The sequence below is a fragment of the Aulonocara stuartgranti genome (genome assembly GCF_965226115.1).
Source record: "Aulonocara stuartgranti genome assembly, chromosome: 6".
NCBI lineage: Eukaryota > Metazoa > Chordata > Actinopteri > Cichliformes > Cichlidae > Aulonocara > Aulonocara stuartgranti.
This window is the reverse complement of record NC_138944.1, coordinates 11,499,735-11,524,185: the sequence shown is the minus strand read 5'-3', so window position 1 is coordinate 11,524,185 and position 24,451 is coordinate 11,499,735. Positions and strand designations below refer to the sequence as shown.

Sequence of the window (24,451 nt, the reverse complement as noted above, 5' to 3'; positions counted from 1 at the left end):
TGAAAAAGCTCTCTTTATCCCTGTACTATCTTTGAATTCATCCTAAGAGACATCCTGACTTCTCATATCCAAAAAAGGTATATGTAATTTTTAGTCTAAGTCAGACTTAAGGAGTTGTTTCTGGTTTAAGAATAAGTGTGCCGTGCTTATCTTGAACCGATTACTTGTTACGCTGTCAGTTACATGCTACATTTTGTTTTCATGCTGAGATGAGACAGTCCCACAGCAGTTTGTGCATCTCCATGTCAATCCCAACATCCCCCACAGCTCCAGCTCTGGTGTCTCTGAACCAGTACATGACAAGCTGCTCCGTCATTGTGACTGCCAGCAGAAGCCCAGCCAAACCTCTGAAGGCTCTTAATCAGAATCTGAAAAACTCATGCCAAGCATCATGTTTGACAGAGGAGACAAGGAGCCCGCTCTAAAAACTCAGAAAAACATATGCTCTCAGTCCTTGATGAAGGCAATGAGCCATGAAGGAACTACATGGCGGCACAGTAGAGGCTTTGACCTCTAAAATTATATCCTTTGCATGTTTCTATTCAATTTCCCTAGAAAAAGAAAAACATAAATATGTAAAGTCTTGTACATAAAGGTCATGTACATTTATTTAGGTTGTAAAATGCACATTAATTACACTACCAGAAGAAAAGAGACTATAATACACGCATCAGGCATAACATTATGACCACTGATGGGTGAATAACACTGATTATCTCTTCATCATGGCACCTGTTAATGGGTGGGTTATATTAGGGATCAAATCGATGTTTTTTTCTTCTTCTCAAAGCTGATGCATTAAAAGCAGGAAAAAATTGTCAAGTGTAAGGATTTGAATGAGTCTGAAAAGGGCCACTCAGTGTTAGACAGGTGGTCATAATCTTATGCCTGATCTGTGCATGTTCTTAGCACAATGGTGCAAACGTTGCCTCAGAGCTAGAAGGTTCCTGATTCAAATCCCAGTTGGGATTCTCCGAGCATGCTCTCCGTGTGCCTGAAGGTTGACTCCGGCTTCCTCCTAAAAACAGGCATATTAGGTTAACTGGTGATTCAAACTTAGGGTCGAATTAAAAATATGTGCTTTTGTTTTATATTATAATGCAATAAAATATATGGGTAAAAAGACTGGTTGTCTAAAGGGGTTTGAGTGATTGATAAGAAAGAAAATGCTACATAAATAAGCGCAGCAGTAGGCGTTAATAGTTTAAGATGCTATAATAAAGCAAAACCGTAGCTGTGAGAACATGTTTCATGTGGGGGTGTTGTGAGGATGATACAATATGTGTGACTTTAGGATGACACCCTCAGCACCATATGAAAAATATCAGAATAAATACGTTGAAAAATACAGTTCATATAAATTTAAAGCTCATATTTGTCTGTGAAGGGAAAACCATGTAAGAAAACATATTAAAGGTTGCACAGACATATTGCAGCTGGACACCATATAAAAGGCAGATTTCCACAAATGCTGATAAAACAGTTACCAAATAAGCTGTTATTTAATATGGATACTGATCATAAGACAACATATATAGGCAAAGTAAACAACAACGGTTATAACTTATGAAAGGCAGTTTCATTGTGTGTGTGTATATATATATATATATATATATATATATATATATATATATATATATATATATAGATATATTTTTTTTTATACAATTATTATTTGTACAATTTTAAAGAGCTTGAAAGTCAGTATTTGTTATGACCGCCATTATTCTTCAGCACAGTCTGAACTCTCTTAGGCAAACTTGTAATTTTTTAAAGTAGTCTTCAGGAATTGTTCTACAGGCTTCTTGAATGGTATTTCAAAGTTCTTCTTGAATTTTGGCTTCCTTTGGTTCCATGCTCTCAAGATGATCCCATACTGCTTCTGTAACGTTGAGGTCCGGGCTCTGGGGAGACCAATCCATAAATAATGGTTTCACTGTGTGGTTTTATATTAATTTATGCTTTTTATGCATTGTGAATGCATTTGGAATTATTTTCAGGCTGAAACATGAATCTGTTGCCAAACAGCTGATATAATATGGTAGATTAAAATGTATCTATTCATAGTTCCAGAGTTCTTTTCACAAGATCCCCAACATCACTGGATGAAATACAGCACCAAACCATTTCAGAGCCTCCGGTGTGTTTTACAGATGGCTGCAGACAGTCACTGTCCGTGATAGGCTGCTATTAACAAAGTGCCTAAAGACACAATTTAAAATTGCTCCTTTCCTAAGCTGTCTGTATGTGTAGACACAACACATCCATTTAGTTAGATGCCTTTTTATGTTTGAATGGGTCATAAGTGAGTTGCTTAACAAACAAAACAAAAACAAAACTTTGTAATGCTCAGGTACAAGGAGCAGACTGTGTGATGTATTCTTAAAAGGGAGGACAGCATATGTCAAAGGGAAAGTATAGATGGCTTTATTAAAAAGACAAGGTTGTTTGAATACATAAGGAGGATTTGTCTTATCATAACCTAACCTCTCAGTACCTCACTCACAGTTCAATGTTACTGTAGCTGTGGTGCATACAAGCTGGCATGCAATGGCCTTTTGACAACAATGAGTTCCCCTGAAACCAGTTCAGACCTGCCTTTTAATTCAGCCAGCGCCAATCCAATCTCATGTCAGTATAATACAACAGTGACACCCTTGTCTGCTGTGTCTTCTGGTCTAAAAATTAGTTAAAGCACAACCCATGTCCAAAAAAAACAACCTTTAAAAGACCTTCAGAAATCACGGAAGACTATAGCTCAAGACCACTTAAATAATAAAGTCCATCTTTTTTAAAGCAAATTATAAATAAATGAGGAATGCTTCAAGACTTTTGCGAGTGCTGTGTGTTTATAAATGCATTTATCAGTGATTATTATTAACAGGTAGTTAATAATATGCTTAATAACAGAAATGGATTGCTGTATCAAACCATTAAAAAGTGGCCATACTGAATGCTTTCAAAAGCGCACTTCTACTTTGGATTCACAGTGATTAAAATCTTATTATGTATGTATGCATGTATATGGGGACAAGCCAGTGCACTGTATATTAAAGAGCACCAGAAAGGAGGGTCCCATTCCGCACTGGTCGGAGATTAACAATGATTGCCTCTGGTGCTGTTGGCCAACAAGGAGCCTGTGGAAACTACGGTACTGTTGGCCGAAGACAAAGGAAGAGGAGAGGGGGAGGCGACAAGAGAGAAGGGAAGTTAGAAGTGAAGAGCTGAGAGTAGGTGTAAGCTATAGCTGGTAAACAGAGAGTACTAGCTGATATGATGGCAAAGACAAAGGTAGTTATACTGATACTTCTTGTAGAAATGCCATGCAGGAGGAAAAGTGGAAGAGCACAGATAAATGGATGTAGTGAGGGAGGACATGCAGAGGATTGGTGTGACAGAGGAGGCTAAGAATAGGAGGAGATGGAGCCAGATGATCCACTATGGCAACCACTAAAGCAAGCAGCCAAGAAAAAAAATATAAGGAAAAATAAAAGTAGCTTATGGAGTCTGAGTTGTACTTTATGTTTTCATTTGTAATTGTAGACATGTAGGTCATCTCTATCCACTAGGGGGTACTGCAGTACCTTCAGCGCCACCACTTTCCAGCAAAAGGACTCAACACTGGCCAATTACACAATCTTATACCTGCGGATTTCTTCTCACGTTGAGATCCGGGAATCATTTCTCACTAATATCTTTCATTTTAATCATTCAAGTTTAGCGTTAATCACTAAAATGCCTGGTAGTGCTTAGGTTTGCTGTACACCATGATTTTAATTATTTGCTCTGTAATTAATATTTCTGTATACAAAAATCACCATTATTGTCATTATCATGATTATATTGTCACTTGGGTATAACAAGTGCATGATTATGGGACACGGCATGAGATGAAAGGTTTTACTCAAACAGTAGCTCCAAAGTAGAGCGTAAATCCCCTTAGTTTAGAGTTTCTGGACGATATTTTGCAGAGGTATGACAGGCCTGCAGTGTGCTCAACACATCCGACACGCCCAAATGGCTTTCCATCTGCTACAGCTGGATCTATTCTTAAAGGGGAGGGCAGCATATGGCAAAGTGTGAGTCCAGTCGGCCTTATAGGAAAGATAAGGTTGTTTTATATATATATATATATATATATAGGTAGGATTCATTCTAGCTTAACCTGTCAGTAGCTCACGGTTAATTTTCTCTGTAACGGTGGTGCATAGCGGCTGCGAAGCAACGGCCTTTGGACAGCAGAGAGTTCCCCTTAAAGCAGTCAAGACCTGCCCTTTAATTCAGCCAGCTCGTCTGCCATGTACACACTGTCGGCATAATACAACAGCGGGACCCTCGGCTACTACATCCCCCAGTCTCCTTCTCTGTCCGCCCTGGCTTCTAGGAGTTACTCGCCCCTGCCATGCACCGGGTCACCTCGCTACTGCTTACCTTGCTGTTCGTTCTCCTGCCGGGCCGGAGCTGGGGCTATTTCCCCGAGGAGCGCTGGAGCCCCGAGTCTCCGATCCTCGCTCCCCGGGTCGTTATCGCGCTGGTCTGTCGCAACTCGGCGCACTCTCTGCCGCTGTTCCTCGGAACCATCGAGCGCCTGAACTACCCGAAGGACCGCATTGCGCTGTGGTGAGTGTCATCAGTGTGTCGTGTCAACATATTAAAGGAACTAGCTGACTAAAGTACAACAAAATGGGATTCACTGTAAGATCTCAGTGGCGCACGAGAGACACGTCGAGCCCGGGTTTAAATTATAGAGGAAAACTCTGCGTGCGTTTGCGCGTGCGCTTGTGAGATTCGATCAGATGGGGGCGCTGTGTTCTAAAGCTGTGGGAACACATATGCAGCGTGGGCTTTATCTTTGTAAATGACACCAGTGATGAAATGAGTGCAACTGGGAGCAGCGTGGCTTCCCCTACTGTGTGGACCTGAGCTGGCAGAGCAGGGAGGGCGAACTCCGCCTGCAGAGTCAAGCCCAGGAAAAGTTCCATTCAGTCACGGAGCTTCTCTTACATAGTCCCGCTCTTTCTCCCCTATCCCTCCCCTTTCTTTCCCCTCCCTCTTCCCCTTCCTCATCGTCGTCTCCCAAAGTCGTCTGGAAACAAAACTAGTATTTAAAACAATTTTGAATACATCTTTTACAATGCGACCAGACACAATAGACTGTGAATGTGAGCCCGTGTATTAAAACGCCTCCGCAGGACTTATCTTCTTTTACCTTAAGGCTGTTTTTTTTCTGTTGCTACCCAGCCCCCCTCCTTCTAGATTTTTCCTGTCTCCAGCTCTGCTAACTTCCTGTGATCCCCTGCTAGTATATCTGTTCTTGAAAATTGAGAGATTCTTTTAAATTTTTCATCAGCATTCACACCTGACAGGTTAGATTATATCCTAGTTGGCAATCCAGTGGTCTAATGAAGGAAAATGAGGGGCTAAACGCCTCTAGCAGAGTTGCGTTTAATGTGACAGCAGGAAGGGGAATTAAAACTAAACATCAGTCACTCCTGTGAAATGGCTGTTGGATCAGAGGATGCCGTGCTTCATTTAAATGCTGAATTGAAACTTTTTCCATCAGACCCAGAACGAGGGATTCAAGTGTCCGTGTGCCTCTTCAAACAAACCAACCTGGATGTTGAGCTTCTTTCCTTGTGTCTGAGCCAGATATTTGTGCCTGATTTTAACCATGCCCATGTGGCAGCCAGTTTTCAGCGGGCTCTCTTTGATATACAACATAGCTCATCTCTCCGTGGAAGAGCTGATATAAAAAGTTTTGAAATGCAGTGTGAAAGATATATTCTGAGCTGCTGGCTTGCCACCTGTCGATGTCTGCAGTTATCAACGTGACAGGTTAAGATGAAATACTTGGCAAACGGCCACACACACACACACACACACAACCACACACACACACACACTGGTGAGTGTGTGTGCTCTGCAGGGACATGCAGTGGGGATGTTATCATCAAGCCATAAATCATCTTCCTCCTCCTGCCTTTTTTTCCCTAGCTCTCTCATATCCGTTAGGCATGGCTGCAATCGCACATATTTATTTTTCACAAACCCTTTTTAATTCACTACCTCTGGCCATTCAGAACTTCACAGCTGTCAGAAATTTGTGTCCAACAGAGAGAAAAGAAGTAGACACATGCAGAGAGAGAGAGCGTGGGAGAAGAAGATAGATTGGTTAGCTGGTCACATGACACTGCTGTGTTAAAAACGCCACAGACAGATGGGAAGGCTAACATCAGCAGCACGTTGACTGACGCTCATTACATGACAGGGTTGGAGTTAAATCCATTTCTGCCGTGTTACACATTCTTTCCTTCTTTCACGCTCCGTCTGTGTTTCTGTCTTTGTCTCTGCCCCTCCCTGACACACTTAGATTTGTTATGATAGCACAGAGAGCAGCTGAATGCCACCCTCCCCTTCTGTGGCTCTATTGTCTGCCTTTCTTTCCCCGTCCACACCTGATACTAGTGATGTGACGCTTTGAACCTCAAATGACAGCAAGGCCATAAAAAGGATTATGAGAGCATTCAAGAAGTTCAGCAACTGAGCGTATGAAAATCAAAAGCTGATTTACATTTGCTTGTTATCTTCTTCAAGGTCACATCCTTTTGTAGCCCTGCACTGCTTCCAGCAGCGCTGGGAGTCTCATTTTGAGCACTAGTAGGAGTGTAGCTGTTAATTCACTGTGGAGCTTGAACTTGGATATAGAGAAAATGTCAACTTTGATGTCAAAGATTTTATCAGTCAGCATCATCGCTGGTGATGAGAGTTCTGTCTCTTGCTAAGACCCAAAAGTGTTCAGCAGAGGATCCTGCTGTTTCCAATCCCCCAAAATGTCCATTAGACGAGCAGCACAGCCAGGAGCATGTTTGTTTTCTTTAGGGTTAGTTTTTTTTGCACTGTGAATTTGTCCTCCAGGTTCAGACTATCAATGTCCTAAAATGTCTTAGGTTGCCATTAAACTGCACTCTTTAAATATCAACATATTCATTGCCAAGTTTTTCTTTGAACATTTCACTCATGTTCAGCTTAGTCTTTGTGTCATTTTCATTTTGTTTATTGAGCCACTTAACACTGACCCATTAATAAAACAGACACCCAACTCAAGTGTTGAACCAGCGTCGTGTCTAAACATAACAGACAATTTAGCAACTATTTCATTTAAATTTAGACATTTTGTTACTAGTAGCCTGTCACAAAAAACACGTCATTTCTTTAGTTGAATGTATGAAAAATAACATTTTTTTTTATCAAGAAGGTCAAAACAGTGTCTTAAAGACATAACCTTAACAAATGTGAACAAATCCAGGAAAGACCTAACACAGGACCTGAGACACATCTGAAAATTAGTGGCAACAGGTGTTATTAACTGATGAATCCAAACTTGAAAAATTTAGTCAACAGACAGGTACAACAGTCCCTTTCAACATGTAAATTAATCAGAATGGTTTTTTGTATGTAATTTGTATAGTATTTTTTTCTCTCTCTTATTTCTTTTCTAAATGTACTTGTATATTGTTCACATGTTGAAATAAATTACCAACCAACCAACCAACAGTGACTGTCTACATCCATTTGTAAAACACGATTTAGTGCAGCATTTCACCCAGTGCTAGCGGACAGTTTCATTTTCAGTCTGACAGTGATCTTAAAAACACTGCCAGTGCAGTAAAAGCTTACTTAGATAAAAAAACACACACAATAAAAAACTTTGAGTCATGGATTGGCCTCCCCAGAGTCCAAACCTCAAAGTTATTAATGCGGTGTGGGATCACTTTGATAGAGAATGGAATAAAAGGCAACACGTTCGGGGCATTCAAAGAAGATCAGAGTGTCCTTTAAGAAGCCTGAAGAAATATTTCTAAAGCCTACTTACAGAAATCACAAGGCAGTCACATAAAGGCAGTCAGGTACAGGACAGAATAAGCAGTAAGGGACCATTCTAATTATGCTAAAGACATGCAATCCAACCTTTTAACTTCGACTGTAACTGAAATCTGCATTGGTGAATGCATGTCAGGGATGAGAATGTGTAGAGTATCCCCGTGTCATCAGCTGAAAGAATGCCAGGCTGCAGCACATGAAAAATGACCTTGCTTTATATTAACATGTATTACTAATATTTATTATATACATTACTTATACATTAATTTTAGGTTCCAGCCTCTGAAGGTTTGTGACCATGGATAAAAAACCTTCAGAGGCTTATGCAATGACTTTGAGCTCACCACCCAAATATTCTCATACATCTTAGCTCTGTGGGCTGTTTCAGCATTTTTCAGCTTGTTTCATTTCCTTCAGAGTTCTAGTTGCTTTGTTTCGCAAGACAAAGTTTGTGATTAACCAGTACACAGCACAGACAGTACGAAACACGTGGCCATTGTATCAGCCCACTGGTTGTTGACTCTGTATTTTGAAGTCTCAGTGTTGGTGTTTCAGCCACTTACATGTTGTTATTGTTATCTTGAAACTGTCATATGTGAATAAAAAGGTTGAATCCCAATTTATCAGCTAAAGCTAGTTAGCAAGATGCATTAATAAACTGTAGGTGCAAAACACAGAAACAGGTATCAGCTAATTTAATGATGCTAAATCTTTCCTCACCAGGACTAGAACACCTAGTCCTTTATCTCTAGAATGAATGCTGAACTCGATCCAACTCTGTTGAATGTTTAACAAGGTTTAGTTTGCTAACACCATAATAGCATTATAAGGTTTGTTGGGGCTTTACCTTACAATAAAAAATTATTGTTGCCATATAAATAGATGGTGGATAATTAAATCTAAAATGACTTGAATTTTAAGGCTGAAATATTTTCTACAGTTGATTGATATTTGAAATTTTCACCTACCGGTAGTTATTAAATGGCTTTATTCCAGTCAAGACATGTTGATCTACTGATGCTCATTTCTGTATGATTTTGGAATATTAAAATGTTGAGTTTGTGCACCGGCAAGTGTTGCAAACTATTTGAACTTTATTACTTAATGCACAAAACATTTCCCACTTGATTTTTGGAAACAACTCACAATCCTGATTGGAAAACAACCGATAATCAATCTATAATCCTCTCTACCACCTCCATACTTCAGTGTATAAAACTGAACAGGATCATTCTTCTTCCAAAAGCAGAAGCTTTGTGTAACTATTTATGCAGAGACATTAGCTGACTGCAGTAAATGAGAAAGAACAGAAGAGAAAACAACAGGGCTCCTGCTGAGAAAATGCTGTTTGAGTGGCAGAATAATAAATGCTGGCGAATATTAATAAATAAAAGTACATCATGTACAGGGATTACTGTGGTTGTTTGAAATGTAGTCAGTGACCCAATAAAACAGAATTTTATAGCGACACCGACCAAAAATAGTTTTCCTAGGATTCACAGCCTTGTCTTATTAATGCTAGGACTGGGACCAATGCTATTCCAGCATGTCTCTAATATACTGTATATTGTAATAATAAATTTCACACATAATGATACATGTTCATCTCCCTTTAAGCCAAATTAAGTCTTAATACTTGGTACCAGCAGAACTGTTCTTTACTCAGAGTTCGCTCTCTCCTGTCATCACTCCCACAGGGTGGCGACAGACCACAACATAGATAACACTACAGCCATCCTAAGAGAGTGGCTCATCAAGGTCCAGAGTTATTACCACTATGTGGAGTGGAGACCCGAAGATGAACCCAGGTACGTGCGTGCCCATGTGTGACAATGGGTCTCTGTGCGTGTTTGTGTGTGCGTGGTGTGCACATTACTTAATGCGTCTGTCTTTGCATGCCTCAGTGCCTTTGAAGATGAGGTGGGGCCCAAGCACTGGAATAATCTCCGTTATGAACATGTAATGAAGCTCCGTCAGGCAGCGCTGGACACTGCCCGTGAGATATGGGCAGACTATCTTCTGGTATGCTATCATCCACTCTGCAGCTCTACAACTATGTGCTCTCAGCTCGGTGAATAAGGCAATATCTGTGGAAATTACAATACGCTGATTCATGACACTCCACTCTCTTAACAGCCACTCATCCACATTATCTACAAATGCTTATATCTCTTCAGAGAACTGAGGTAAAAAATTCAAAATATGCAAATTTCAGGCTGACATTTTTACTAATGCTGTTGTGTCAAGTGTTAAATTCTTTATAGTTTTAAAACCCTAGTTCAGGGAAGAACAGTGCTTTTGCACTTGTAAACAACTACAGCTCCGTGTAGCTGGTAAAGGCTGAATGGCACACTGCCAGAAATGAGCTTGTTTTGTTTTGTTTTTTTGCTGTTTTGTTAGAGCTGTTTCGATTCGACAATGCAAAAGGACACAAGAAGTTAGGTTTTCAGTGTATTATACAATTTTATTGTTTTAAACCATTATTATTTAGAACTCTTGCGTGCTAATACCTGTGTACAAGTAAACTTGTGGCCAGTTAGCCAGTACTTTGAGATAGGACTGTTTTACATCATTCCTTCATATATTAGGCAAACAGGTAGATATGCATTGATTTTTATTAATATTTGCGATGTAAGTAAGAAATAACAATTTAAAAGATTTTCCACTAATTCCTACCATGTAGTTTTACATACAGTCATGTGAAAAAGAGAGTTTTCATAGGACTCTGTGCAAAGTTGCATAAACCACAAGAGTTTTGGAACAATAAGTGGAGATGTTTGACCATAATGCATAGGTTGTCTAAAACCAAACACAGCATTAGCACAAACACCTCATACCAACTGCCAAGCACGGTGGTGGTGGGATGATTATTATGGCTTTTTTTGCACTGAGTTGAATGCTATGGTAAAAAGGGTAAATGGCCTGTATTTGTATAGCGCTTTACTAGTCCCTAAGGACTACCAGTAGGCAACGGGTGAAGTGTCTTGCCCAAGGACACAACGACGAGACTGTCCAAGCCGGGGCTCGAACCGGCAACCTTCCGATTACAAGGCGAACTCCCAACTCTTGAGCCACGATCACTATGCTAGAGGCTGTCTGACAGCTAAAGCTTGACCCAAATTGCATCTTGTTACATGACAGTAATGCAAAGCGCAGCAGCAAAACGAAAAGTGGTTGAAAAAGCCCAGACCTCAACCTAATTGAAATGCTGTGGCACGACCTTAAGCGAGGCGTGAATAAACAAATGTCCTCGAACCTGAAGCAACGTTGTAAAGAAGAGTGGGCCAGAATTTCTTTAAACAGAAAAACAATTACTCCAAGGCTGCTAAAGATGGTTCTGCAAGCTGTTGAATGAATCATGGGATGTACTGCATAGAGTCCTGAGAAAACTTTCTTTTTAAACTAACTACATTTATGCTACATTTCTAGCACAAGTTCCTGTGACTTATTGGGACAAACACTGGCCAAGGCCAAGGCACATATGGTTGGCAAATTATAGGAAAACGCTGAATGCTCTGTGGGGGTCTGGTGGTTCTGTTAAGCTGTGGTGTATATTCCTGCTTGCATGGATTGGGTCCAGCTGTCACAATAGAGGAAAGTGAAAATGGTAATCGGTACAAAGTTGCACAGTAATCACCTTTATCTTGTTAATAAACACTTGGTCTCTCTCATAGCAAAAATACCCCCATTCACAAAGCACAAGGAGCCGTTGAATAGCTTGATGAGTATGAAAATGATGTGAACCATATGCACACAGTAATTAGAAGATTTTAGACCCATATGTTCAACAGCACTCTTTGCTACCATCATCCGAAGACCAAACGAGGGAATATCCTTCAGAGGAATTACACTTTGTCCCTTCAGTAGAATTTTAGAGACTTGGAAAATCAATGCCTAATGTAAGTGTACTGAAGGTGCGTGTGCAAAAAGCCAATATCAGAGGATACATTTTATGCTGAAGACATACACACACACATAGTTGTCTGGGAGCACTTGTTGGAGCGCATCTGTTGTCGTTGTTGAGATGTAATGAGGCAAAGACTTTGGCACTGAACAAAAAACAGAAAACAACAAAAAATGTTCCTTGAAAATCAATTCAGAACAGAAACTCAGTAAAAATGAGCCTACAGCAAATACTAGTGCAGTCTGTTTGTAAGGGTTTTATAAAAATTACGTGCTTCGAGGTGAAAAGGTCTAAGAAGGAGCGGCCTATGCTTGCAGTGTCTAATGATCAAGCCATGTTGCCGTGGCTCAGTCAATTATTGTGAAGCAATGGCTGACATTTTGGGTGCTTACATGTGTACCTTTGTGTGCGATAGTCAATACTGTGCCCTTCTCGTCTGTCCGCAGGTGGCCGACTGTGACAATCTGCTCACCAATCAGGATGTGTTGTGGAAGCTGATGAGGGAAAACAAGACCATTGTAGCTCCCATGTTGGAGTCCAGAGCTGCATACTCCAGCTTCTGGTGCGGCATGACCTCACAGGTACTGCAGATTTCTTTTGAGCTGCTATCCATTTACACCCCATTTAAATTTTGGCTATGTGGTATCTCACATCCTATGCATTCTGTTAGCAGTTTGGATGTGTGAATAACGTATTAATTTGTGACAACCAGATGGCAAAGAACAGTCTAAAATGCAATAAGCACAATAGCACAATAAGAGTTTTTAGAAAATGCTATTATCCACCGACTCGAAATGATAAACCGCAAGATGGTGCATCTCTTGGATGTTTTTTTTTTCCTTTTTCTGTGCATCGTTAAATTTATAACACTTAATTAAGTTTCTGCTAGCTTCAGGTTTTAATCACAGCGACACAAAGAAAAGAGACTGCAAAGATTATTCATCATCGGTTGTCTTCAGATCTTTAAAGCCTTAAATTGATGCAAAATTAAGATCTTAACTTTTTGAGAAATTGCTGCTACGTCTCTAAATCCATTTTTCAAATGTCTTCAGATGATGGATAAGATTTATGTGTCATTTTCTTATGCTTGGGAAGATGGAGAACCTAAGCCAGGGGGTCAGTTGCTTGAAAGGAAATAGTGTTTTATACTTTTCTTCTAATTTTCCGCTTAGCTTTTGTCCAACAAATTCTTTGCTTTTTAAAAAATGAATGCTGTACTTGCAGAATGTGTTTTTTAAGCCTTTTTGTAAATGCAAGAGCTTAAATTTAATCAAAGTGGCCTTAAAAAGCTATTAGATTTAGCGTCCTTCAATCGGAATATTCCTTGTTATCAAGGTTAGTCTCTTTATAACGTGTCTTAAAAACCTCTTTTTATATCCTGGATGAATAATGAAATCCACTATTTAGTTTGTTGGCTACTGATAGTCTGTAAAATTTTAATATTTCTGCTGTGGAAAAGAAAAACACATTTCCTGCCGTCCTCCAAACACTGAAAAATAATCTAGGAGAACATTTACAGAGTGTTTTTTTTCTTGTGCTTCAGGAAATTATATTTGTACAATACCTAACTTTAGAAACACTGTAAATTAACCAATTTGAAGGTGTGGTAGAGTCTTTATTATTACCAGCGTAGTGAATGGAGTGTGTTTGATGTGTAGGTGCTATATACTCTTTGTTAGGTACACCTGCAGCAGCTCGCTGGATAAAAATGCTTGTTGATGTCAAAGCTCAGAGGAGGATGGTCAGACTGCTTTAAGCTGATAGGAACGGACTCAAATAACAACCCGTTACAAAGAAACCAAAGTTTGCAGAAGAACATATTTGAACATACATCATGTTGAACTTTGAAGCTGTTGAAAGTGATGCTGCTGTCAGATAAGAACAGGAAACCGAGGCTACAATTTGCGCTGCGTCACCAAAAGTGGACAGTAGGTGACTGGAAAAGTGTTGGTCTGATGAGTCTTGATTCCTGCTGCAACGCTTGGATTGTGGGGTCAGAATTGGAAAAATACAACGTTAAAGCGTGGATCCATCTTGCCTTGTGTCGACTCTTCCGGGTGGTAACACTTTGGACCCATTTCCATGTTCATCCCTTTTTACCAGGGGTCTCAAACTCCAGTCCTCGAGGGCCGGTTTCCTGAAACTTTTCCATGTGTCCCTGTTGCAACACACCTGAATACAATTTATAGGTCATTAGTAAGACTATAGAACTTGATTGCATGCTGAGGTGGTATTTCAGCCATGAGTGAATGAACATCGTGCAATAAAATTACTTTTAGAAGTACATTTTTTCAAACACTTACATTTACTGAAATTTAAGGGTTAAGGGTTGCCACTTCAGCATGCAATCAAGTTCTATACTCTTGCTAATGACCTTCTAATTTTATTCAAGCGTGTTGCAACAGGGACAGTTTGAGGACACCGGCCCTCGAGGATTGGAGTTTGAGACCCCTGCTTTATATCCACAGTGGTCCATGAGCTCCAAATGAGCTCCACAGTCATCAGATCTCAATCATCTTTGGGAACAAGAGATTTGTACCAATGTGTGATGCTATTGTGTCAACATAGATCTGAGTCTTAGAGGAATGTTTCCCGCTCTGTGTTGAATTTATGCCATGGACAATTAAGGTGGCTGTGGAGGCAAAAGGGGGCCCAATCCTGCCCTAGCAAGGTGTACCTAACAAAGTGGCTGTCGACTGTATATGCCGTGGAATTCCTTTGGAAATTAAAAGTTTTGCTTTGTCTGGTGAAGTAATATTACCATATATAATATTTAACATAACATGCTGGTACACAGACAGCATAAACAGTCATTTTTTTAATTTGTTCTTTCGCCACTTGCTACCACTTGCTTCACCAGACGCCACTGCTGTCTCTGTTTATTCAAATGAGTAAATATATACCTCTATTTATTTATTTATTTATTTATTACCCAAAGTAAATTGTTCTGAATTGAATTGAAACATGTTTCCCTGAGTATGCAGACACTGCTGCCATGATTTTGACAGCATATCTGATTCATCACACAAGCTGTCAGTGATCTATTCCTGTCTTGGCAGGACGCCTTTCAGAACTCATCTTTGTTTCTTTTCAGATCAGAATAGACATGAGGACGCTGACTGTCCTCTAGACAAAATAAACCATCTTCAGCCAACAGTCTGATTCCTCTAAAGAACATTTCCTTCAGTACTGTTAATAGGCCTGTTGCCAGAAGGCAATCAGTCAATGTCTTTTCCATGTCAGCGCAACCCAGAATTTCAAGATTTGCTCTTAGAAAATGTATTTTGTCATAAATTAAAAAAATATGTCGATATTTCAACCTCCTACGAAGTGCTACAGGCATTCAGAAACTTCAAATCCCAGTCCTTCAGTTCAGGTTCTTGCTCACCTTATAAATTGGACACAGCTGAGAGCTGTTTGTAACTATAGCACACAGTGTTTCTGCACTTCCTGCAGGGTTACTACAGGCGCACACCAGCTTATATGCCCATCCGCAGGCAGGAGCGTCGTGGCTGTTTTCCTGTACCAATGGTCCACTCTACCTACTTGATGGACCTTAGAAAAGAGGCCTCCCGTCAGCTGGCCTTTTATCCACCACACCCAGAATACAGTTGGGCCCTGGATGATGTCATTGTCTTTGCCTATTCAGCGCGCATGGCAGGTGAGTTAAAGGCAATAGAGCTGGAGTTTTTATGTGGTAGGTCCATTAAAGTTCTCAAAAAAGAAAGTGTAAGCTTGTTTTTCATCTCTTGCCTACAGATGTGCAGATGTATATCTGCAACAAGGAGACTTATGGGCATTTCCCGGTGCCAATGCGTTCTCATGCTACCTTGCAGGATGAGGCAGAGAGCTTTTTGCATACTCACCTTGAAGTCATGGGTGAGTCAAAAGATCAAAGCGCTCAGAAATGCAGAAGTGATTTGTTTGTGTTTACTCGTTGGGTGCAAGTTTTCTTGTGATTAAGGCAAATAAAGTTGTTTATGTCTCAGAAGTCTTTAAGCTAGTTATATTCAAACAGATTGAGCTGTTGGTACTCAAGACATCTTTCACTTGCCTCGTCTGGTCTGTAGCATTGAGTTGCATTTAAAATTTTTTCCATCAAAACCAAATCCTCACGCCAGCCAACTGTCGTCTTTTGCTGTTCCCTCAGTAACAAAATAAATGCACTGAGTTAGAGCGGTGTGACCTTCTACCAAAGCAGTGCCATATGCTGTATAACTCATGACAAATGAGCATGGTAGGCATGATGATATGGTCATCTCAGACACGCAGCTCAGAGTACAGTACCATCTGTTTGTGAGGGGTAGCCAAACAGGAAAGTTTAAAGGGAAGGATGGCTGTAAGGGAGAAGAGCTAAGAGGCATGTTTCAGAAAGAGAATGAAAGCACAGTATACGCTAGATATGAATTATTCTTAACTCATGAAAAGCTACTCCAGTGTGATCTCAGAGTAAAAATATAGAGTTGAGAATGAATAAAATATGTAAGTATCACTTTTTAGAAAAAGAAAGACAAACCACACAACAAATACTAATACAAGATAATAATAACCTGATTATAACACGGTTTTAATACTTACCAGTATCTTGCAAAATACTACATCAAAGGAAATCAAAGGAAAACATAAACTGTAGGTTTTTTCCAGCGTTCATAGGGGAATCCCTCACAACTATCTTGTGGACCCCTGCTGTTCCCTAAACCACATTATGGGAACTCCTGTTCTAACACATTACTCATTCTCTTTTTTCCCTCCCCTCCTTTTTTCTTTGACAGTAAAAAATCCACCATTGGAGCCCTCCAGCTTCCTGTCTCTTCCTCCCAAGCAGCCTAACAAGATAGGCTTTGATGAGGTATACATGCACACACTCATTCACTCTCTCACACACATAAATACGTGCACAGTAATCTAGACGTGTGTGTTTTGCATCTGCGTGCACCCAGGTGTTTATGATAAATCTGGTGCGGAGAGCTGACCGTCGTGAGCGAATGCTGAGAACTCTGTACGAGCAGGAGATCAGCTGTAAGGTTGTTGCTGCTGTGGATGGCAAGTACGTTTCTCATTTTCTTCCTCCCCCACCGCTTGTGTCTTCCTGATTTGTGCCTCTGCAACATGCAGTGTAAATTGATGTAGTGAGCCCGGGCTGAGACAAACAACCAGGTGAAAAGCAGCTGGTCGCTTGCTCTTATTTCTAGATTCCCTGAGCCACATACTTTTTGCTTATTTATGTCTCTAACCTTCGCGTGGGCTGTCCAAAAGTTAGGCTGTTATTCAGTTATTCGTAATTGATTTGTTTCTGCAGTCAGTCCTGATACCTGTATGGCTTACGAATATATTTGTGTTGTACATGTTTATTCACTGTTTCATTTGAGTATCGATTCCATATTAAATCTCAATGTCCATCTCTTTCTCTCAGAGCTCTGAACAAGTCTGATATAGAGTCTATGGGGCTTAAGATGCTGCCAGGATACAAAGACCCTTATCACGGTCGACCTCTAACCAAGGGTGAACTGGGTTGTTTCTTGTCTCATTACAACATCTGGAAGGAGGTGAGACTCTTGAGCTGGCCTAAGGCAATTATGTCTACCTGCACATCTTAGATAAGGTTTATTGTTAAAAACACAATAATTGAGATTGCGTGAGGAAAGGTGGCTTGAGCGGCAAATAAACTTGTCTTCTATATGTTTCAATGAGAGCGCTGCTTTTTTTTGGACAAATTTGTACATCTTATTTGTACATTTGTACATCTTATTATTATTATTTTCATGATGAAAATATAAAAAGTGCAAGGAAAGAGAGAGGAATTACAAGCGAGGGTTAGGGTTAGGGGCAAAAACCCGGCATGCATCTACTCAAGGGCGTTGCAGTGCATGTAATCTCTATGAACTGCTATCTGCATGTAGGATGTATAAGCAAAGAAAAGGAGACTGGTAGCTTTCTCCAATTACAGTTCTCTTGTTGTCCAGCCTCTGTTTACCAATCATGTTTGAATAGACTTTGATTGCATGCATTTAAACAGTCCACATGAAGAGCAATTAAGGGACTGTATTCACCAAAATGCAGTTGCAAAACCAGTGACTTATTGCATTTTCATGAGCCTTTTTCATTGTATCTGTATTTGCAAACAATAACCGGGAAGTCAAAAAGCAGATATCCACTATCTGGATATCCTGGCTACACTGGAGGCCATCAAAAATAGTTAGGTTACAATTTGGGAACCAATGTCGTGTGTGCCCAGTCTACATGGTCAACTGGTAGTTTTCATAAAGAATCTTTATAAAAGACTTCATAGTTTAGCTGCACTGTTTGTCAGGAAAAAGCTCAGTCAGTATAGTAATTAAACCAGCTGTATTCAGCCTCTCCTGTTATTTTGGGAGAATGAACAAACACACAGGCTTTTATGTGTAATTATAGAAAATTAGCCATTTGTAATCATTTTGTACGAAGGACCCATAAAGGTCAAAAAGGATTTAACAAACGTTACACTAAATCCACCTAAGTACATGATGGATTTTATGCACAGGCTCACCAATATATTGGCAGCACTGTAATGCTCCATATCCATATGTCTTCGTTCAGATAGTAGACCGAGGTCTCCAGACTTCTCTGGTCATCGAGGACGACCTCCGCTTTGAAGTATTCTTCAAACGTCGCCTTCAGGCACTGCTGCAGGAAGTGACATCACACAAGCTGGACTGGGATCTCATGTGAGTGATGCTTCAGTGAACTGAGGAAATACACAGTGTAGTAAACAGAGAGGATTATCATCTCCATCATCCTCTTACAGTGAAATCCAACCATCTGTCACACGATATCTCAGACGCCACCAGTCAGATGCTGAGAACACTTGTGGGAATAATCCAGTGCAGCATCCCACTCCTGAGCACCATCCTACGGCATTTTCATTGAAACTATCCGAAATAAGAGCTGTTCGGGAGACTCATCTAGACATGACCTTCAAATATTGCAGCAAAGTCTGCTTGAGCTGAGCTGCAACTATATTTAGTATTTCTAAAAGCCCGATTGTATATTTTTATATTCGTATTTTTTTTCTTATGAATTCAACAGCTGAGGAGGAATTGATTGAATTTTCTTGCTGCTGGGTTCTTTGTCATAGTGGCAGCAGAGACGCATTGATATCTCATTAAGAGTTTCTGCTATGCGAGTGTGAAAAAATGTTGTTAAAACACAAACATTTATTCCAATCACATTATTAAGTGGAAATTATCAATCGAACTCCAATATTGCTATGTGGAGTTATTTTTAAGCTATAATTGCACAAACGTTGTAATTGATGCATTTGCTACTGTCTGGCAAGAGAAAGGGATGTGGGTCCCATTCTGCCTACTTACTTGTGTCCATTTGCAATTTCACCGTGGATATCCAGTATCAGCTAACCAGTGCACATCTTCACTAGGTTTGGGCGACTGGACGAATATATCGACTATCGACGATAGGCTGAGCCCATCGGTGATCGTTTTTATAAGGGCGATTTATTTATTTATTTGCCCATAAGTAAGTTTGCTAATAATGATGGAGCTAATAGAAGCAGTCAACAGAAAAAAATAATAATAGCGCTGTTTTAACAGCATCCTCTTTCATCTGCGAGCAAATGCACCCTCCTCAGAATACGCCCAAATGCTTGTTGATGGAGCTGCAGAAGCTGGTGATAGCCTAGGATGGTGGACACGTACATGCTCATGCAAGTTAGTCGTGTTTGAGTACTTTGCTCGCACTATACGTCTGCACAAGCGGCACACCGCTTTGGTTAGATCCTTAGGTTTACCTCTTTCATCCCAAATGGGCAACTTTATATTTTATTTTAGTGTTGTCAGCATTAACGCACCGTCATCACAACTATCGCGATTAAGAATGAACCCATCTGGAGTCAAAATCCCTGAAATGTCTCTGTCAACGCATTTCGGGCAGTTTGTCCAAAGTCTGTTCATTCTGCGCTCTAGATGGGTTGAGCACATTAAAAATTTTGATCGTGATGACCGGGTTAACGCTGTCATCCCTTATTTTTTGGGCAAATTAGTTCGTCCATGTTTGGACTTCTTCTGTGTGGTAAACACGTGCATGACTACATTTCTCCGCCCATCAAAAAGTCTGCACATGCGCACATGTATCGCCCATCGCTGATTATTGGACTGACAATTGTCAGTTGGAAAATTTTTACATATTGCCCAACCCTAATCTTCACTGTTGATGAGAGTTTCCCAGCAAGTGTCCAAGCCCCAAGAAGGCGCATCAGGGCAGGAGTAGTTCTCAAGGTTTTGCGTTGTGTACTTTTCCTCCACAGTTAGACCATCACTGCAGAATTTTACATTAATGTTCTGAAGCATCACAGAGGGAAGTGTGCCTGCTCACAGTGGGTTTTAAAACAAATTGAAACAATATTCATCTGTGTGCTGATTCTTAGTTGCTAATTAAAATATAAGTTCACTTAGTTAATTCAAGAGGATAAAACTAAAAGGGTCATATTCAAATCTGATGCCTACCATCTCTTCCATCTGGATTCAGCATAGTTGTTAAGACAGTAGAGTAGATTTACTGTTATTAGCTGTCATTTCAAATCTGTGATCTGTGCCTCTTATATGTGAACAACTCTTGCAGTTATATTGGGCGGAAACGAATGCAGGTGGACCATCCAGAGAAGTCGTTACCAAACATCCACAATCTGGTGGAGGCCGACTATTCCTACTGGACTCTTGGCTACATGTTGTCGTTACAAGGAGCCAAGAAGCTCCTCGGTGCAGATCCTCTAAGGAAGATGCTGCCTGTTGACGAGTTCCTTCCTGTCATGTACAACAAACATCCAGTGTAAGTATAACCCATCTGCTCTCCACGTGTTCTCTTTGTTCCTGTTATCTGCCTCCTCTTTGTGATTCCTCTTCTGTGGCGCTCTTGTAAATCTAATCACATCCCCGCTTGTCTCGCTCATCAGATCAGAGTACATGGACCACTTTGAGCGTCGGGACCTGCGTGCATTTTCTGCTGAGCCGCTTCTGGTGTATCCGACCCATTACACAGGAGACCCGGGCTACATCAGTGACACGGAAACATCAGTAGTCTGGGACAACGAGTCAGTCAGGACCGACTGGGACCGAGCCAAGTCCAGGAAAACTCAGGAGCAAGAAGAGCTGAGTTTCGAAGCCCAAAACTCTGACGTATTGCAATCTGAACTGGAGAACTGGAGCGCACGGGACGAGCTGTGATGAAGGAGGGAAGATTTGAGGAGGAGTTAGAGAGAAAGAACTCTGGCATTCATTCAGAGATAAGACTGAGGGAAATAGAGCAAAGCTGTGATAGTGGGAGGAAATAGAAAATATGGAGGGAATCTAACAAAGTGGTGGAATAAAGGAGTCATAGTGGAACAGATGGACAATGGGCTGATGAGGAACAAATTATTTTTCTCTCTTCACTATTGAATCTTTCTCTTGAGAGAGGAGGTTAGATGTAGAGTTAACTCTTGAACAGTCAGCTGTCAGCTTTTGTTTTATTTATTACATCCCATAGACGTCCCTTGTCCACCGCTGGTCTCTTAATAGTTTTTAACATGAGAATTTCACATGCAGTTTTGCATGTCTCCAAAAGACACTCCAGTAATGTTTCAACTGTCCAGAGCAATTTCACCAATACTTTCCCTAAATCACACGTTAAAGCTGCAGTATGTTCTGAGTTAAAATGTGACCTCCTAAAGAATAACAAGGTTATATTACGTTTCTTCTTCTACTGTCTAAAATTCTCTCTCTGGAGAAAACAATCACCAAAACATTTCCCAACATGGTTCCCAGCATGTTTGGCCACTTATTAGGGCTGCACGATTAATCGTTAGAAAATCGCGATCTCAATCCATACTTATGTGCGATCTCATTTCCAAATGACAACGATTAAAAAACAAAAAAACAAAACAAAACACGACGACAATTGTACCGCATTTTGATCCGGGACGTAATCTGCATGAAAACAAGCGCTCACTCTTCCTGCTCAACAAATGACAAGGGCGGAGCCTTATACCACGTGATACAGAAGCTGTGCCGTGTGATGCTAAAATTAGCAGGGAAAAAACAACGGAGAGCACGTCAGGGATGACGAAAAAGTGACAGGAGAAAATCCGTCCCGGTCAACCACCCAAACATCAATAACGGGAACCTTATACAGCGCTTCCCTATACACGTCGAACTCCCGCAGGAACAAAGAAATTACGGAGGCTATTACTTAGCACCTGACGAAAGATATGGCTCCCATCAATACTGTGCAAAACGAGGGATTTAGGAAAATGATCAACACCCTAGACAAACGCTACACAGTGCTGTCCCGCAACTATTTTTCTATTGTTGCACTACCTGCTCTATACATGCAGTGTCGAGCAACGACGGAGACGGAATTTCAAGCAGTACAACATTTTGCGGCAACCACAAAACGTGAGACATTTGTTGTTTTTATGTTTATTTATTGGCTTTATGTTCAGTCTCAACTGTTACGAAGTTGATGTGCAGTTAATAAGTGCAATAAATATTTATATTGGAAAAGAGAATCGTGAGAGAATCGTGATCTCAATTCTAAGCAAAAAAATCGTGATTCTCATTTTATGCAAAATCGTGCAGCCCTACCACTTATCCCTCTTCACTGGATGGATCCGTTCCACCAAGACACTTTTGGTCATTCATTAGTTTCGGTTTAACAGCTTTAACAGTTTAGAAGGACTAAAATAAACCAGCAAATCTAAAAAATAAGAAAAACCATATTAACATATTGATAAATATCGATGATATCGATATATATAAATTTCCTGTAAATTCATGTCGTGAAACTTCATATTTCTATTGTGATCACATCCAGGTTGGGAACATAGACTGTACAGGGAAGATGGTGTGGGCCACTGTGACATCAGAAGAGCATTTTGAATGCTTGGATTTTTTACGGTTTTCATCCTTTATTGTCTGAATTACTCTAAAATTAACAATAATTACATAATGAAAATCATAAGAAATCAAACTGATTGAAACCAGTGAGAAGTAGAAGAACGAGTAGCTCTCTGCTGGCCATTGGGTGGAAAAAATGTCAGTTTAAGATCATTCTCACTGGTTTCCCTTTTCAAACCATGAGGCTACGTTCATCTTTCATATTCAGTCTGTTGCTGGGAATCACCTCTGTTCGCCTTTTCTGACTCTTAATACCTTGATCTTTAATTTAGGCCCAAGCAGCCATTGTTATTTACTACATGTTATGTTTTGGGAGATTAATTTTAGGCTTACTTATTTGTAACTGATGAATGTATCTGTTTTACCTGTTACCAAAGGATTTGTTCACACTTGAATAACAGCAGGATTGATTTTTGTATTTCCTTAGTTCGCAGCTCATATTGCAGTTTTAACCCAGACTTGCAGCTTTGGTTGTATTTTTGTTTGTTAAAACAAATGAATATAGATTTTTTTGTAATACCTCTAAAGTCTTGTCTGTTCTCTGTGTTTTCAAAGTGTGTCTTTTTTGCTTTGTTTTTACCAAAGGATGACTAACGCCTTTGATATGAAAGGATTGGTTGGTTGACATTTTTTCTCCACTGGATTTAAGTTAGGCTGAAACAGGGAAACGCTAGAGCATCAGCACCTCAAAGCTCAGTTAAATGTACATGGAAGCACTGACACGCTGCCGGCTGTGGTTAAAGCTGCAGTGGCTAAAATATCAAAGTATCTGCTTTGCCTCCTTTATTGGCACACTACAGTTTTATTTAAGCACAGACATGAATGTTATTTAATTAGTGCCCACTGGTGTTTGCCTGCCCTGTAACTACATAATGCTAAGCTCTGGTTACAGCAAGCCACCATTACCTCTCCCCATTCATTGTGTTTATACTCATTATGGCTTACTCATTGCTGACCAGTGAAGCGTGCTCGTTCTACACCGACTGCCCTACAGTTTCATGATATTTGCATCTGAGATCAAGAGTTTGTTGTTGGATTAGAACAAAAACATTTAATTAGTTAAAGAAATTATACTCAAGGGAGACATTTTTAGTCTTGACCTCTGCGAGAGTAGCTTTGCATGATTAACAGTTCACAATAATCCATGTTTATGTTACAGTAGGATTTGGTGTAGCACATCAGTTCATCCATTATTTCTTTTAAGCAAATATTTGTTTGATTGGCAGCCTCTTGCAATCAAAAGACTTGAACAGGTGGTGGGAGCTGTAGCTGCTGTGACCATATTAGGGTTATCCCCCCTTATTTACATCAAATGGAGCCAATTTTAGGAACGATTTGTTGTAATATGAGTGCTTGGAGCATTCTGAAGTCTGAGCTTTTGACTCACATAGATTACCTCAACATATCCTCACCTCTTTACTTGAATGTTTGGCTAAAAATCAGCATCCACCACTGTAACAGTGTACATCCACTTTGATATCACTTGCAATCACACTCAAACACACTGCCAGAGGGCCATTTCCACCAACTGCCAGACCGACTTCATGGATAACCTCAGGTATACTAATTTCTTAGATGATGCTTTCACCACATGTCTGAGATCGGTCTGAGATCTCTTGCACTCAAACATTACAGTTCATGATAAGAGAAGCATAACTGACTTACATCGACACCTGTACAGTACAGCCATGCTTCTAGGCTCACCTAAAAAAAAAAAAAAGCTTCAGCATGTGTTGTGTGC

The 24,451-nt window shown here is 40.2% G+C and overlaps 1 protein-coding gene across 1 annotated transcript; it reads left to right on the top strand.

The window, feature by feature from the left end:
• The first annotated feature begins 4,130 nt into the window (after window positions 1–4,130).
• Window positions 4,131–23,237, top strand: colgalt1b (collagen beta(1-O)galactosyltransferase 1b). Its single transcript, XM_082536773.1, has 12 exons — window positions 4,131–4,620; window positions 9,579–9,689; window positions 9,786–9,903; window positions 12,232–12,366; window positions 15,242–15,446; window positions 15,545–15,664; window positions 16,558–16,634; window positions 16,726–16,832; window positions 17,199–17,331; window positions 18,362–18,489; window positions 20,399–20,605; window positions 20,730–23,237. Exons 1-12 carry the CDS (start codon window positions 4,403–4,405, stop codon window positions 20,998–21,000), a joined length of 1,830 nt encoding a protein of 609 aa, XP_082392899.1. The 5' UTR covers window positions 4,131–4,402; the 3' UTR covers window positions 21,001–23,237.
• Window positions 23,238–24,451: the final 1,214 nt, after the last annotated feature.

Bases quoted from the DNA above. Each gene is read 5' to 3' on its own strand.
- colgalt1b (XM_082536773.1), top strand. From the start codon at position 4,403: ATGCACCGGGTCACCTCGCTACTGCTTACCTTGCTGTTCGTTCTCCTG. The intron at 4,621-9,578 runs GTGAGTGTCATC...TCACTCCCACAG, and splicing joins AAGGACCGCATTGCGCTGTG to GGTGGCGACAGACCACAACA. The intron at 12,367-15,241 runs GTACTGCAGATT...CACTTCCTGCAG, and splicing joins GGTGCGGCATGACCTCACAG to GGTTACTACAGGCGCACACC.